This window comes from Pagrus major, chromosome 12 (assembly GCF_040436345.1).
Source record: "Pagrus major chromosome 12, Pma_NU_1.0".
NCBI classification, from domain to species: Eukaryota; Metazoa; Chordata; class Actinopteri; order Spariformes; family Sparidae; genus Pagrus; species Pagrus major.
The window spans coordinates 15,848,138-15,865,728 of NC_133226.1; the positions used below are offsets into that span (position 1 = coordinate 15,848,138).

General features: G+C 39.6%; 1 protein-coding gene across 3 annotated transcripts in view; it reads left to right on the forward strand.

Annotated features, from left to right (window-relative positions):
- Positions 1–4,382: 4,382 nt before the first annotated feature.
- pdlim5b (PDZ and LIM domain 5b) overlaps positions 4,383–17,591 on the forward strand; it is a 41,917-nt gene continuing 28,708 nt past the window's right edge. The window contains exons 1-2 of one of the 3 annotated variants that reach the window (XM_073478673.1): positions 4,383–4,815; positions 10,143–10,248. In XM_073478673.1, the coding sequence (XP_073334774.1) occupies positions 10,150–10,248 (99 nt within the window). In that variant the 5' untranslated portion in view covers positions 4,383–4,815; positions 10,143–10,149. Of the gene's footprint in view, positions 4,816–5,190; positions 5,228–10,142; positions 10,249–17,591 lie in introns of those variants that run through there. The other 2 variants (XM_073478675.1, XM_073478674.1) reach the window with 2 other exon arrangements.

The window sequence follows — 17,591 nt, forward strand, 5'->3', positions numbered from 1 at the left end:
TTTGTTTACTTCGTAATTCAGGTTATCTACCAGCCTTGCTCATTTGAATGACCATTGAGAACATTTGGTTATAGTTTCATTTAAATGCTTATGATGCTATTAGCGTGATCATTATGTCCACAATGCATTAATGAGACATTGCAGAACTCAGTATGATGTATGTATGACACTGAATATCAGTGTTTATCAGGTTTTGTATGTTGCTGACATTATGCGCTGTATCATGAGTTCAGGCACTTTAGTAATAATGCATTACAACCCAAGACTTTCATTCATTGCAGCTACTTTGGAAACATTTTATGTGTTTGATCGCAAGTCATAAAGACATTTGACACTCTGAGGTGCATATACCATCATCTGTTATGATCATTATGAAAATCTAACTATGAACTATAATTTGATAAACAGGAGCAATACTGCATGTTCTCAGAAACAGTATTAGCACAGCAGCAGACAAGAGACGAACAATTTGTTGGGGCTATTTTTATTATTTTTTTCTTTTACTAGAACAGTTATTCATAATCATGTGTTTATTTGTTTTGGGAAATAAAATTTTTATTTGGTTCAACACATTTTTGTGCACAATCTTTTTAGAGCTTGCAAATAATTTGCCATAGTGTTTATAATCTTACCACGTCATGGAACATAATGTGATTTATTTCACTTCAGCATCAAAGATAGTAATTCTATTTTACCGTTTCAGAGTAATGTGTCTTTATAACTTGCCATAGCTATGAAATCAGTTTCCTCTGACAGTGGTGTTATGAAGTATTATGATCAACAACTTGCACATAATAAACCTTGATATAAGGCATTATGTACAGTTATGCATAACATCTTATCATAAAATTATAATGGAGTCTGCATGATGCTTTAGATATGCATTACAGCACCTGCATTATCATCATGGCCTTCCAGAAGTATTACAAAAATTATATATCATATGTGAGCCTTCAAAACATATATAATAGGTTATATATTGTGCTGTTCAGAAGCAGATGGAGGTGGATTTTCTTTCCTCTAATCTTTTTTATTTTCAACCAACCATATCCCATTTATTTTCTAATTGTTTGCCAGCATGTTCATACAGTAGAGCAGCTACAGTAAATAGAGATAGAGCATGGGGAGAAAGAGAGGGGGATGACATTTAACAGATGTCCCACCCTGGATTTAAAACCAGGTCACACAATACATGTGCTATGACCATCTGAGCCACCAGGGTGACCAAAGTCCATTAATAATATGGATCTGTTGAATGTGCAATTTTATCAGCAGGGGGATTGCTGCACTACATTATGCATCCTTTTTCATTTTTCCTTATCACGGGGCACAGATGCCTCACGAGCTGAGAACATTTATCTTGAGTGACACTTAAAGTGTGTTCTTCCGTCAGATTCAAACACCCATAAAACACCCTTTTGAACGGTCTTTGAACTTTAATTCAAGGATTTCCTGAGCGGTTCGCTTATCCAGTTATGTAAAGATGATATAAAGGTATGTACTGCAGCCTTACATAAAGTACTGGTACACTTCAGTGGTTCAATAGCATTGCACAGGGGGATTTTGCTGCTGGGCTTCCCATTAGTATAAAACCATATATTGACATGGCACACATGTGCCATGTCAATATATGGTTATATACTGAACCATATATTTACTGAATTTACTGAAAGAAAGCCCAGCAGACCTATGCAGTGCAAAGAAAACAACAGTAAATGGTAATTTGTAGAATAGGCAACGCCTTTCAGGATGTAAATCAAATCAATTTATGATTATTCAATAAAATATCACAGTGTAAAACTTTAGTACACACATGAATATCCTGTTTGAAACTGAGGGACTAAAAAGCTTTTGTAAGTCTGCATACTATCGCTTTGCACACAGGAAAATGTCCAGACGTACAGTATCATCTGACAGACAGACCGAAATTCATAAGGATGTTGCTTTATTGCTGCCAAACCTCTTAATTTCCTGCCTATCCTGCTCCGTTTCACTTTCAGTTGCAAACCAGACACAAAATGAATAACCTATTGAAACATTAGAAATAGGGCTGCAACTATTAACTTCATTTTCAACTACTGTATTCTGCTACTGTATTATCTTAATCGAATTGTTTTATTTATTTAATCGTTTCAGAAAATGGCAAAAAAAATATACATTGTACAAGGTGATCAAATTCTCACATTTAAATAACTGGAACCAGGGAATGACATTGCTAAATTGCTTTAAGTAAGGACTACAACAATTATTCTAGCTGTTGATTAATTTTCTGTTGATCAACTCATTGATTTAATGACTATCGTGAATCCTCTGGGTAGCATAAACTTGCTCAATAATTACAACATCCAATTTTTCTGTATGGCCTGATGTGGTGCTTGAAGAAAGGTCAGGGGACCACAAATATTCACAGCAAATTGTATTAAATTTTGATTTAATCTTCAGTGTTCAGTGAAGATACAGCAACAAATTGAGAGATCAGTAAAAAAAACAGGTTAAAGCCAGGAGTGTAGACACAGTTAAATCACTATCATCACTGACTATTAACACTGACTTCTTGATAGACAGAGCTCACCCTTTTCAGTCTCAGTTTTTACATTCATTGCCTTGAATTGGCTCTATGAAAAACCTCAGCCCTGGGCTAGATGACACAAAGATGAGTGACAAATTTGTAGGTATGAACCGGCCCACCTTGTAGGGAAGGGAAGGATTAACTAAACCCTCCCTACCCCCAGGCCATGAATTGCATAGTGGTTTTACATCCACAGTACCTGCATAAGCTGTAAAGCATGTACTTTCTTTTCTGACCACTAGAGAGCATACCAACACCATTCCACTAAAATCTGGTTGAACCTGCCATGTTATTATCATTACTGTCTTTCACACTCTGTTTACGACCTATGTTCGGTAAAATTCAAGACTAAGTAAGGTCCATGTGACTTGTCTGTCTTGTATACAGGAGGCATTTAGTGGAAAGAATGACACCATTGTTCACTGATGCAAGAATGAAAGCTGATGCCCTGTCACATGTTTAAATATTTCTTTCAGAACATTGTGCAAATATATCTACCTCATACATTCCTCTAACCACTGACAATTTGCTTCCTTATTTGAACAAAAGAACATTCTTTGACTCGAAAAATACCAATGCAAACCTTTCTTCAACTACTTGATTTTGACGCAAACTTAATCCAATCAAAGGTAGATAGGTAACAAGGAGTAAAATGAAACATTTTGTGAGATCTTTTTAAGATTAAAAATAGATGTTTAAGAGAGACCTCAGAATAAATCATGCAGGAAGGTTTAATTGAACAGGTGGCGCAAGTATGTGATTTTGTTCCCGAGAGGCTAGAATTTATGAAAGACGTCTATTTAAGAGTTTACATAGCTACGTAGTGATAGAGGTACATTCAGCTCAGCTGTTAACTAAGTAACACAGACAAACACCACGAATGAAGATGGCTTTGGGTAATACATAACAGTCGCGCACATCCAAAAACTGTTTAGGCAGATGGTGGACTAATAGATGATTAAAATGTATTCAACTTGAATAAAGTCTGCACACTGCAACTCCCATTTACGTGAAATGTATTGGCACAAGTGAAGCTTGAAACGTCACTTGTGAACTTATGTGTCAATAAATTGATCTTACAGTGTGCTGACTTTTCAAGTTGAATATATTTGATCTTAGGCAAACAATACTGATTGTACCGTTCAAAAAGAATCAACTAATTTGGACAAAAAGATTAATCACCAAAAGGTTAATTAATTCATCAAATTTGAATGAGTTTTAATATGCTCACCTGTAGTAGGGAACTTATATTTCTCTTTGCACTCATATGCAAGTTAACATTGAGCTAACTTAACCAGAAAATGCAAGTGTGAGATCTTCAAAGGATGATGAGATAAATTAAGCTTGGGTTTGATAAAACTGCTCCAGTTGGGAGGTCCTATTAACTGTAAATTCAATAACATTTAAATACTGTATAAGACTACTGAGGTAGTTTACCTGGTAAGTTAAAATAACATCTACTAAAGAGAGTATATACTGTATTTCTCACAAAAATCTAGAAGATCATACTTCCGGCTGCCATCTTTGAAATAAATGTTCTGTTTGAAATAGCTATGAATATGAAAATATTTATGTTTCAGCTGGATGCGTATTTCTTTACGGAAAGTGACTTAAATATGACCCTGGCTTTTTATAAAGTATATAAAAAAGTATATTTAACAACATTTAGAAAAACCGTTAGAGTTAGCTTAGTTAGCCTACTGACTCCTGTGTAAGGTTTAGCTACTGATGTAAGTGTGAAATCTCAAAACAACGGTGAGTCAGACTAGATAACTACAGCAAAGGCATATCTGTGAACACCTGGGAGGGTTTGCCAACTTTCTGTTTGGTAAGGTTACTGAATTGGTCCTTTTTGCAAGGCTTTATTATTATCGTTCGCCTCAAGAGGGTTAGCTTGACTTTTGATTTTTTGATTTGACGTTAGCATTAGCCGCAGCTGCAGTTAGCTGAACAACACGTCTGGCTATTAGCTTTACCAGAACTCACCTGTGCGTTCCCAGTGTGTGGCAAGCCCATGCCTGCAGCCATGCTGGCTCCACTCAACAAGCTCACAGCTCATACACACACGCTGCTGTGAGCCCTCCTACCGGCAGCCAGATGGGGCTAGCTTATATGCGGAAGTTTGAGTTCCGCTCAGTCCAGTTCACTCCGAAACTGAGAGCAGACGGACTAAAGCCACGCTTCTCTCTCTCTCTCTCTCTCTCTCTCTCTCCCCCTGAGCACCAGACCCGGCTTCACAAGGCAAGGTGAGCACTTGTACACTACATCTGACAAAATCTTTCTAACAACTAGACAGGAGGCGTTACAGCTCGTGTTACCGTTATCATTTTTCTGCTGTTGAATTAAAGCAACACTGAAATATGTAGTCTTTATAAACCATTTGTCATACTTCTCCCGGCAGAGCTACAGGTTTGTTTCACTGCCTTGGCTTTTACGCAGCAACAAGTGGGCAAGAAGTCCCATTAGAAAAGTGCAGTAATAAAGTCAGACATGTGCTTTATGTGTCACACCCAATGTGGCAAGCAAATTAAAGTTCAGTTTCCGCGCGAGAGAAAAACAGACGCTACTGTACGTTCAAGTTAACACATGAGTGAGGACGACCTGCTGCGCACTTATCACTTTGTGCCATGACTGCTGCTGCTGAAGCCACTGCAGGACGTATGTTGAACTATATTTAATGTTCTGGACTTATATTCTCCTCTTTGGTCAATTAAAGTTGTAGATTTTTTATATATTGGCTGTAAGAATGTGTCACGTGTTTCAAGAGCTCAGAGGTTAACTATTGGGTGTAATCAGCCTGTGTTTAAAAAAAAGTGTCCCATAAAGTCATGTTGGAACAAGTTGTTCCACTGACAGCTGCCAATCCAACCATCATGAATGTTACACAGTTTTGAAGATGGTGTAGTCCAACAGAAGTGGATCATTTTATGTATTTATTCATATAAATACAGTGCGTAAGGTGCAGTAACAGTGTAAGAACATACTCCGCTCTGTGAATCATGTCCTAAAATGATGTCACCAGGCATTTCTCCTGAAGCGTTGTGAAACTAGAATGACGTCTGAAACTGTGAAGAGGAAAATAATACACTCTACAGTATGTCGACTGAAACTGAAAGACATTTTCTTCCCGATGCCTTAAGATGCTTTGACACACTGCTTTAGTCAGACACATGCATGAAAGGGCACAGAGGTCAGGGTAGTTAATGTCACTTATATTCAACTCTGTTGACCCTTGATTGATTCCCAATGAAGTAAGCGTTTCTACTGTGAGGGGAGTTTTAATTTATAAAGAAAATAACCAGGAAGTTACCCCAGATTTTAACCCAAATATCCCTTAAAATATCCTGTTTACTGTAAATTCAATAACCATGTATCAGACTATTAGAACATGAAAATGTATGAGATCGTAGATAACTTGTGCTGTGCTGAAATGATTATGTTCTAATCTTGTTTTTGGTGTAAAAGTGCTGAAATATTCAGCACAATTCAGCACAAACTTGAAAGATAAGGTCGAAAATAAGCAGATTTATGCCCAAAATAGCTCAGAGAAGTGTTGATGCGGGTGCTGCTGATTAAAAAAAGAGAAAAGGGTATGCAGGACTCAACAGTTTTGCTCTGTTTGGGAACACTGAAAGGTGTGTCTGCTCATGTCTATGCATGATATCATTAGAGATTGCAAAACAAGCAGGGACTTGAGTTATGAGTAATGTTTGTTCTCTCCATATTAGGAAAAGAAATGCTACTGATATGTGGGTGTAATGTGACTTGAGCGTGATCCGAGTTTCAGCGTCAACATTTTTATGTACCTTTACTGAGATGTCCCAGTTGGCTGTGAAATCTCATACAGAATGAATCCCTTGTGAACAAATGACATATTGTATCAGAGCTCCTCAATGATGTCGATTCCACAAGGGATTTGTTTTAAGATCTTCTCATAAAACATGCAGTATTTACGTCCATAGTTTTAAGTGTTTGTCACCGTTGCCAGTTCCGAGGCGTAGACTAAAATGAAATGGTAAACAAAGCTTGCAAAAGTACGAAAGATCTCATCTCAAAGAGTACATCAGCTGCTTTCAGGACTTTGTTTTTTAGGCGTTGTCGGTGAGTGTAGCTGCACCGTGTTGTGTTAAAGAATGATAAATGTGTGTTTTTTTGTGTGTAAACATTAAAGGTGCAATATGTAAGAATTGGCCACCTGTTAAATTCACACTCAAAACAAACAGGGAGCAGCATATCACCAGAGTAACAGCTAACTGTAGCTGCTGTAAGCTAGTTAGCTCAGTTAGCCGTGCAGCTAGCAGTTCGGACTGGGAGCTCGGAGACCAGGGGAGTATTATTGTTTACACTTCTAGCACAGGAGCTTTTGAACAGGACAGGTCAGGTCTAGCTGCATAGCATGCTAACTTCAATAGATATTTTTTAATTCTTACATATTGCCCCTTTAAATGTGTTTCTAATGGCTGTTACAACAGGGTGCCTGTCATATAATGAATGCAATGAGTTTGAATAGGTCCAGTTTCAATGTGCGGGCCATATACTGGGTGAGGCCTTGTAATTTTCCCTAAAATTAAACTTCTTGGCTCACGTCAACATCAGGTCACCTTGAAGTAGGAGACAGCTGTCTTCAATTGGTCGCTGGCTTATTATAGACTTGCATATTCTGCATGCGTGCGTGTGTGTATTTGTGTTTAGGTATGTTAGTTTGATTGTGAAAGTGTGTTGTATAAATAGTAGAGCTGTGCCCGCCGTGCTTTCCAGGTGTTCACCTCCTCCTTATCACTTTCACACGTGATTTAGTTTCTCCCCACACCCTTTTGTGGCTCCTCTTCTGGCTTCTTTAAAGAGCCCCTTCCCCTCCAGGCGTGACGGTGAGACAGCTTTGTAAGGCCGACCCTCTGATTTGATGTGTGTCTCGTACATCTAACAAGGTGATGGGCTGCAGCAGGTGGTGCTGCGTTCCTGAGGGGATGTGTGACGGCGGCATGACTTACAGCTTCAAAATAACGTGCCTGTGGGATGGCAAGACATTATTATTCATGAAATAGTCATCAGAAAAGTATGTTTGCTCTGAACTTCCAGGCACACAAATGTGTGTATATTTTTTTCTGCATTGAAACATTTAATTGCTTAGTTTCATGAGTCACATTCACACATGCTCTTCCAGCCTCTGATTCTGTAATCCTCTTCAACAAAATCCAATTTAAAAGAGCAGATATTCAAAAGTCTGTCCTCCGCATTACAGTTCAAAACTTAAAATATGAGCACCAAATGAAATCCCTCTATTCAGCCCCAGTTTCCTTCACTATCTTTTCAAATTTGTTCAACAGAAACTCCAGACAGTTAACAACCACTAACAATGCACCCGTCTGTCCAAAGCTTGACTCAGCTTTGCTTCCACATTTCCCCCTTTCCATGTAATTGCAATGTACTATATGTGACATATAATGCTCGTGGGTTAGCCTTTGATGTCATGTTTTCATGTCAACATTTCACCCTTCCTGTTAGGCAGGGCGGAGGTGATACATTTCCACATGATCTGTGGTTTTCTCTGAACCTGTGTGCTCAGATTCACCACAGCCTGTTAGTTGAATACCAGACCAGAACATAAAGTGTATTCTGCAAGTATGGTATACCAATTTCCTCAATCATCAACCCTAATAAATTTAATAATGCACTAAAATTTTACATGTGACTGCACTTAACCTTGGTTTCGCTTCCAATAAATAGCTTTCAGCTTCAATTTTTTTTAGGGGAAAGGGAATGCATGACAGGCCCGGCTTAAACCAGTGAAACTCAATAGTGCATGAAATATTTTACTGCACTGAATAGTCTTTGCTTTGTCTCACTTTTGGAACTGTCTGTTTAATTTGAATGCACACATGTATTGTCAGGATAGGGTATTTCTATCCACCCATGAGGTAATGGAGATGATGGTGCATTTAGCCATTGAAATGTTCGAAAATTACATAAATGGAAGGCTAAACTTGCCCTCCAATGAAACGTTGACTTGTCAATTTTCCAACCATCCAGGGCGTGCCTCGCCTTAACTCTGTCCCTATGCAGGCCCAGCAGCATCACAGTTGCCTGAGGAAAGGCCAGCGATCACCCTGTTACATACAAGGGATTAACAGGGGGTTTTAGCAAGATGTGAAAGCTTGATATTTTATATCAACGTTTCAATCTGTTAATCACTATTTCTAAACCCCAGGAATGAGAGTTAAGGATGATACAGGTGCAGGGCTGCATGAGGTCTTACTGAGAAGATGAATACCAAAAAGTTACCTAGCCTTTTCGTATAAAACAGATGATTTGTTTTCCTCACAGTGCCTAACTTTCAAAATGCTTCACTTGCCGCTGGTTTGTTTGTTAAATCCACTATCGTAGAATATAGTTTGTTTCGCTCTGGGTACCTTTTGTCAGGATGTTTTTTCACAGGAAAATTCAAGATTCAAGACACTTTATTGCCTATCGCATAGTGACAGAAAACTACACTCTGTTAGGGCTCAGACAACATGAAAAAACCATCACACCCATGAGACACACATAAACAACAGTTCCATAGATGGAATAAGTGGGTTCAGTGAAAGGACACTGAGGTGACGGGTCCAAAGTGCAGCTCCAGAGTCACTGATCAGAGATTCTTCTTAGGTAAACAAAAGATTGTCGGTGCTTTTTGTGGCTTATTCCAATTTGCTAGAGGATGTGAAAAAGCAGCAAATGTTTAACATTTTTTGCTTGAAAAATTCCCAAAACAAACGATTATCAGAATAGGTGGCAACTAATTTTCTTTAGATCAACTCATCATTGCAGCTCTTAAATGTTCAATGGTAACAGGGTAATGCTTTTTATCAAACGACCATGTTATAGTGGGTTAATCCACTCTGAGTTTTGCAATGAAAGATTTTAACTGTCATTGTGTTGGACTTCCTGTTACATAATAAATCCTGCTATACACACCTCATCATGGGTTATCTCTTACGTCTCTGTTTGCCAGCTGTCCACTAGCATCTCAGAGGACATACTGTACATGATATATTACAGACTCACTGTTACCCCCATTGTAAACTGCTTTGCCGAGGACTTGGGCCCTGCTCTAAAGCTGTCAGCAGAGAGCCAGGAGCTGCAGAAGAGCAGTATTAATAGACTGTTGTACATGAATATGGATCAATTCAATGTGATCAATTTAGAGCAAGCCATGTGACGGCAGCCTCAACAGGTCTGGTGAGATCTTGAGGGAATATTCTCTGCAGCGGCATACCTTTGACGCAGCCTCATCAAAGGCAATGCTTCTGTTTGGGTTTAGCATAATTTGCAGTTTACAGTGCTCCACTTTGATTATAGTAATTTTTTCTAAATGCCAGTTTTTGGTTGCACACCAGTTGTTTATTACTGCCCGTGATATGCCTCATGTTTACAGCCTCTATTTCCTGTTATTCTCTTCCGCTCTTTTTTGTCCTCTCTTGTGTCTGTGATATTTGTTTTTGCAACTGTGGAGTCAGTCTCCTGATGGATTATATTCCCGTTATGGGCTCATACAAAATTGACTGTAAAGTATCTGTTCCTCTGTCTCCAGGTGAATCATGAGCAGCAGCTACAGCGTCTCCCTGGCTGGCCCTGCCCCTTGGGGCTTCAGACTACAAGGAGGGAAGGACTTCTGCCTGCCCCTCACCATCTCACGGGTTAGTGACACACACATGCACACCACTTATGTACCCTTTGCTCCACGACAGTCACCTCTGAGGAATGCTGCTCATGCTCACTATGCCATTTGCCGGTAGTCAGTGATGAAAGTGCGTGTGCCATTCATCTCCTGTGTGACACTCATTGCTGGATTTAGACACCCTCTCAAACAGTTCACGGCCTCTGTCGCTCAGGCTCCCGTCAAGGCTACGACTATTGTCATAATAATGTTACATAACTGAACCGTAACAACCGCCAGTTTAAAAAACACTCTCTTAAATTTCTCTGATGGCCTTTTGGGATGTATTCGGAGGATTAAGCCGATAGCTGTTAACGGCTGCTGTCATTTTGGTCGTTCAGATGAGGGATAGTGCTAAGTGTCCTGGCCTTTCTGCCTGGCGTTTGTCCTGAGGCGAGGCACAGGAGACTATGTGCACTGTATCTGCATTGGAAGAATCAGAACCTGTCCTTAAATGGCCTATCTGACTGAAACTCTAGACAGCCACAGTGGTTCTGTAATAACTATTTGGGACACATAAAGTCAAACTGGGATTTGGCTGTAACTGACCAGGTTCTGTTGAGACCTCAGCTGGGAGAAGCAAGGATTGAAAAACAAGGCTGTTTATGAGACTGGTCCAGCCTCAGCCTATACATAGTCACACTGTTTATGTTGGTGCTGTACAGGCCTTCTGTGATGGTTGCACAAATTAAAATAAGTCTGCAGTGCAACCTACTGTTGGTCTGTCAAGTAGTAGTCTTTTTCAACCCTAAGGCATCTGAAATGTCTCAATTATACTAACATAACTTCATGTCAAACAGGATTAAAGTGTACCAGTGTAATCTTTGCTTTGACAACAATTTTGGCTGCTGCAGAATGAGCGGTGTTATCCAGTTCCCTGCTGCTTCCTGTTATGTAATTGCAATCTCAGTGTCATGACCAAGGTCAGTGACTCTGTTTATTTGTTGGTGGCCAGATCAGTTACAGAATTTTGAAAGTTGTCTATAGGGAGGAGAAATAAAATAAAGCAGTCTATGTTAGGACATAGTGACCCTATAAGAGTATGAGAAGGCCAGCATATCTGCTCAGACTATTTTTATGCCCCTGCCACTATGATAATAGTGGAATGCAGGACATTATGTTGTCATAGTGGCATGTAGCTGTCAGTAGACATGTTGACATCATATCTCAAAAACAATATTTGAATGAAGCACCACCACACTTGTCACCTGATTAGATATTGGAGCACCGTCATACATAAGAATACATAAAAATAGCCAAAGCACTTTCGGAAAGGAAGAGGGCAAAAATTAGCATGACATTTCCATTTGCCTCTGTTGCCATTTTTAATTTGGTTAGCTAATGAATAAACACAAGACCAACACCTGCCCAATTAACCCTTCATATTTATCCACTTAAAGCAGTTTCGTTTAGAATTCATCAGGGCCTAATTTCCTCCGCCAAGGCGGTCATGTTTTCACCTGTGTCCATTTATTTGTTTGTTTGTTGGTTGGTTGGTTTGTGAGCAGGATTACAGAAACAGGACGGGTTTTGGCCCATTAACGTTTGACGCAGATCCAGATAAAGGGACGGATCTAGTCATTTTTTCTCACTTTCTTTGTGTACATTGTGAGATAGGGTGTTTTTCGTTAATTTCTCAGGATATAATGCATGGATCTTGATGAAAAAAAAACAGGCGTATTTAGGTGGCTAGTGTCTGAGTGTGTAATTTGATCTGGCTTCTAGATCAGGTGGTTAAGAATTTAGAGTAATACAGGGCTATCGTGTTTTATATTGGATTAGGCTTGATTGAATTAAAGGGGACTGTTGGGCCTTGGCGGAGATATGTACCCTACTGAGTGCCATTCAAGTCTCACATTGAGTTTTTAATATTGAGACTTGAATATGTACTTATCTTTATGATGATTTTTCAGTTGATATGGTGCAATAAGCACACTGTATAAGACTCACAGTACAGATGAAAAGCAGATGTGCACCTGACATGTGCCAGTGTAATTTACTAGAGAGTTTAAAATAAAATGAAACAGGTGAGTTTGGAAAGGTGTCAAAAACGCCAAACAGAAGCCTTGAATCTGTTAAAATCCCAAGTGCATGTAATGTGGTAGTTTTGATCACTACTCCATGCACCATAAAAGTGTTGAATACCTCCTGTGTCCACCAGCAGTCCTGTGTTGAGTCATCAGTGGTCTGGACAAAGCCACAGCCCTGCTGAGCCAAGCAACATGACTCTTTTCATTCCATCACATTATTGGTTAGTGTCATTCCTGTGACATGTTTTCATCCCAGCGCATGACCAGTGAATGGCAACATGACTGGCTCAGATTTCTTGTTACTGTCCAGGCGCCAGGAATAGTCATCCCTTTTGTCTGTTTATCTTTTAAATCCTGAAGTCACATAAGATACAGTCAAAATAAAGCATGCTGGACATGTGCTTTTTATGTTGCAGTAAAACTGAAAAGTTTATGCATTTTTACATATGTTTTCTTAAATCTGAAAGATGTCATAATTGTCAGTACTCCATCTAAACGCTGATTTATGGTTACGCTGTAAGCTTCGCAAGTGGCCTAAGCTGTAGTGAGCATTTCTGGTGTGTCTGTGTTGCTGGCGGTGGTGAGCGGCACTTTCCCCTTTAAACACACCAAACTCTTCAGCTCGCAGGTGTGTCTCTGGCCTAGGAGACAGAATCGACAAGCCGAACTTTTACGTTACCACCGGGCTGCCCGTGGAGGTGCAGCCCACCCTTCGGACATCCAGCAGGGCAGCTCTTTCCAGCCCACAGACACAAAGAGCGATTCCGGAGGAGAAATACAGTATATCCCATGAAGAGCAGCTTCTGGCCAGGTCAAGAGGGACTGCAATGGCTGAAGAGAGCGATGTGTTTGTGTTGCTGTCTGCGTCGCTGCAACTTGCAGTTACATTTCTGGGGAGGTGCACTTCAGGCTACAGCGTTGGTTACGGCATAGGTTACGGCGTAGGCCATACACCTAGATGTAGATTTAACACAGAAGCATAAATCAAGCTTAATTAGTGTATCTCTAAACTAAGCTAAAGGAGTAGCTGCATTTACAAAGGAAGAAGTACAAACTTAGAAGAAACATACATGGAAACATCTGGCAACAGTTAACCATTACTATACTCCAGTTCCTTCATCAGATGAGTGAAAATCGCATAGACCACAGGCCTATTTTAAGGTTCATTAGAGACCCACAATGCTAAATAGACAGACCTTGCAGCAAAGAATAAGCACCTATTGCTAAAACATTAAAGTTTATATTTATTTAGCTTAGATGGATGCGATTATGGTGGACTAATGATGTAATGACTTTGCGTATGCCATATGTAACTGATCCAAAGATTACATACAGCACAGTCCAGTATATAAGGCTGGTGGTGTACAAGACAACCACAGCCTGTAATCCTGAGGCCCTTTTTAGGAAAAGTAATAACACTAAAGCAAAGTATGAGGTGGAGTACATACCATAAATAACATGGACTGTGTGATATTGAGTTGTGTTTCACATTGGGAGCAGAAATTCTCACAAAATAAATGTGTTTTAAGTCGTCTACACCACCTACTCTGCAATATAGGTCCTTATTTAGGTCCTCAAATATCATAGAGATGAATTAACACCTCTCTTTAATTGCATCGTGTTGTGTACTGCAGGTGTTTATGTGTTGGAAAAGGTTGCAAAAGGAAATACTTTTAACAATGCAGCTGGATTGCTAAAAGGGAGACCACCCAGTACCATAAGGATGACTTATAAGGGAAGGGCCCACTTAATGTACATTATGTGTGCGGGTGTCTGTGTTCCTGTTCCCCCAGACTCTTTCCGTCCTCGATGTCTGTGGTTCTTCCAGCTCCTTTTTTAGGCAAGTCTTGACAGGCTTCCACATGGGAAAAACTCAAAATTCAATTTTGCATTGCTTATGAAACAGTGAACATTGTCCACTTGAAACCCTGGAGAAAATTAGATATTTTTACACACAGTAAATTGAGTTTGGTCATAAGTTGAGTGTAATAACATTAATCTAAAAGTGGTACTATGAAAGACAGGTTTATCAGAGCTAAAGATGAATTAATAACTAACTAACAGTAAATGTGTTGCTTGGTTACTTTAGGTCACTTCGGGGTCAGCACACTGAATTTTTTTCTCTCTTTTCCCACTGACCCCTCACTTCCTCCTCTTCTCTTTCGTGTCCTTTTCATTGTTGTTTTAGTGGCATGTGATACTTTGAGTAAACATCGTACAGACTAATTTTAGCTCTGTGTTCGCAGTCGGCTCTGAGCTTCCAGATTAGTTCTTCTTCAAGCACCACCATTATGTGTTAATATGGTGAAGCCACTTTCACTCTCAAAGAAGAGGAATGTGATGATGTAGCGTATCTGGGCAACCCACATCAACATGAGGGGGTAAATGGTTCTTTGTGCATTTAAGAGAAAGGGATCCAACAGAGCCTGGCAGCCCAACACTGAGTTAGCTGGTGAATATTATAAGCTTAATTAGAGCAATAATCTGCTAAGCATGTGTTTATTATAGAAAATAATAGTATTATTGTGTTGATAATTAAGAAATGTATCATAAACAACAGAATTCTTTGAGGTAATTAGTGGAGCTAAGTGGACCGAAACCTTCATGATCCATGCTTTGAGGGTTTCCAGTGAGAACCGACAAGACAGCTGGTGCTCATTTTGAAAGTATTGTGCATTTATTTCGGTCTGAAACATCCTTCACTGTGCTCTTTGATCCGACTGTAAACATATCCTTTACTCACCAGTAATTATTTTTGCTGAATATGTTATGATGTATTAAATCCAGCATAAAACGTGGAAAACTTGAAAGAAAGATCAAAACTGCAGTTTAATTTTCTCTCCAGACACTCTGCAGCGTAGTTTAAAAAGTGAAGTAAGAAAGGGTTGATGTTGAGTGTCATATGTTACTACAGTACCATGACAGCAAGTGCTGAAGTGCAAGTAATAATATCCCTGCCATTAGAGGAATCTGTTTATTTTCTATTCATCATTGATTTACAATTGATACAGAGAGAAGCCTGTGCCTTTTGCAGCTCTTTGGATGAAGTATAATCTGGCCTGCTATGTCTGACATTGAGCCATCACCTTTGGCTCAGCTAAGGTCCAGAAAAAAAATCAAATCAAGCAGTGAAAAACTCCCCTGGCATTTCAGAATATCAGAGACAGATAGCTTGTGGTCTGCGTTGCATAGCTGCCAAACACTTTGTGTGTATTTCTTTATCTGTCTCTGGTATTGAAATCTCTTGGGCATTTTTACATGGAAAGTGGAATTTAATAGAAACCAGTTATGTTTATCCAGTTTTCACAGCTTCACAAGGCATATTTAATAATCTGTGATTCTGTGCAGGGTTCTGAAGATGGCTTCAGGTTCCATATGGGTTTAGTAGAAAACTGTTATCTGCAGTATGTGTTTGATCCCAGTATGATCTCCCTGCTGTCTGTCTAGAGTTGTATTGAGGGCATCTGCTTTCAATCTGCCTAATCCTATATGGCAGCACTATAAAGAATAACCAAGCTGTCATTGTGATTTAGATCATTCACACTATTTCCTTTGAGTTTGGTGAGAGATTTTTAAAATAAACAATCCGCTAAATTAAGAGACAAATCAGGCATCTACACATCATCTGTCTTACTGACTGCGGGTTGGACTACAACCTACGATTTATAACTGTGTTTTGAGGTTAGTTAGATTAAAGACATGATCACCACTAATAGTCACAGTCGTAACAGCAGTGTAGAGTGATTTGCACAACTCTCTTGACTGAATGCAATACAATGCAGCACATTTAACAGTTACCACAGTCATTAGACATGTTTCCATCAACACATTTTAATGGGCATTTTCAAGTATTGCATTTGAACAGGTTGAAGTAAACAACAGATTTCTCAAAAAAGTTTTTTATGCGGGCTGGAGTTGGTTTTTGGTGTTTCGAATAAGAGTTAATGCACTTATTGGGAGATAGAAACACCTTTTCTCCTGACATAGCGAACATAACTCGCATTACTGATGAGCTATTTCTGCTCTAAGAGAAGGACGAGAAGAAGAAGGAGGCAAAGAAGAAGGAGATAAAAAAGGAGGGTGAGAAGAAGAAGGAGACGAAAGAGATGAAAATGAAGAAGGAGAAGAAGATCAGTTCCTGGATATTCTCATATCACATGAAAACGCAGCTGGTTGTAGTAACAACTGTGACCAATGACTTGATCAAATTATTTCTTGGTCTCGTTATTGAAAATCCATCCTTTTCTTCTTTAAGGTTAATGGGTGGTCAGAAAACAACTGACAAAAAAACGTGTGTTTTTCAGTTCACGACATCTACTTTTTCTACTCTTATTTATTACAGCCATGCATAGTGTAGCCTTTACCACCAACTTTTGACTTTGTGTGGCCTGGTTTATTCAATCCAAACCAGCTGATGGATATGCACCCAATTCGCATTTTATTATTTTTTAAACATTTCAAAAGTTCACTGCAAATTTGCTTGACAATTATATGGAAACATGGCTGTTGAAAGAAAAAATCATCTATGCAGTCATGCAAAATGTGTTCCAGTGGTTCTCTAAGTTATGCTGTTGTGCCTTTGGATGAACCTGTGTGGTCATGTCCCAGCTTTAGGCAAGCAGAGAAACTGTATATTATGCCAATAGGAGAAGTCTTTTTGTGTCAGCCGACTCATTAATACATTACACAGTCAACGATAGGTGAAACTTAGCAGTCATTATGCCATTTGGCTGAATCCAAAGAGACCCAATGTGATCCCTGCAGGAGAGGTAAATGAATCATGGATGGAAGTGGAAACCAGCTCTCGCTCTTGGCTCGAGCTCCACCGTGGCTAAAAGCCTTTTCATATCATCAGCCTCAGCGGTGCTAGTCAGCCTGGGCTCGTCTCTGACCTGACTAAAGAGAGCATTCAGTATTCAGTGCCGGGTTGGTACTGCTTTGTGTTGTTTTGTTTGCGTCGTCATGGTGATTTGACTAAGAGCTCGTACGTAGGTCTGCTTGGCATCTCGTGTTTTCCAGAAGCCTGATTGATGTAGTAAGAGACTGGGGTCAAGCCATGACAACCACGGGTCCACCTCTGTTCAAGTGGCCTTAATTGCGATGTTTGGCTTTGAGGAAAAAAGAGTACCGGTTATTTTGTCCCATCCAGGCTGCTGTACTTATATCTCCTCCTCTTTGCCGGTTGAACAGTTTGTGCAAGGTGTTGCAGGTGTGCAAGACTTCTCTTGACAGTTAACTGTACCTTATGGCTTCTGCTTGTGCTAGCACAGCAGGTTTCTCTTCGCTGCACTGT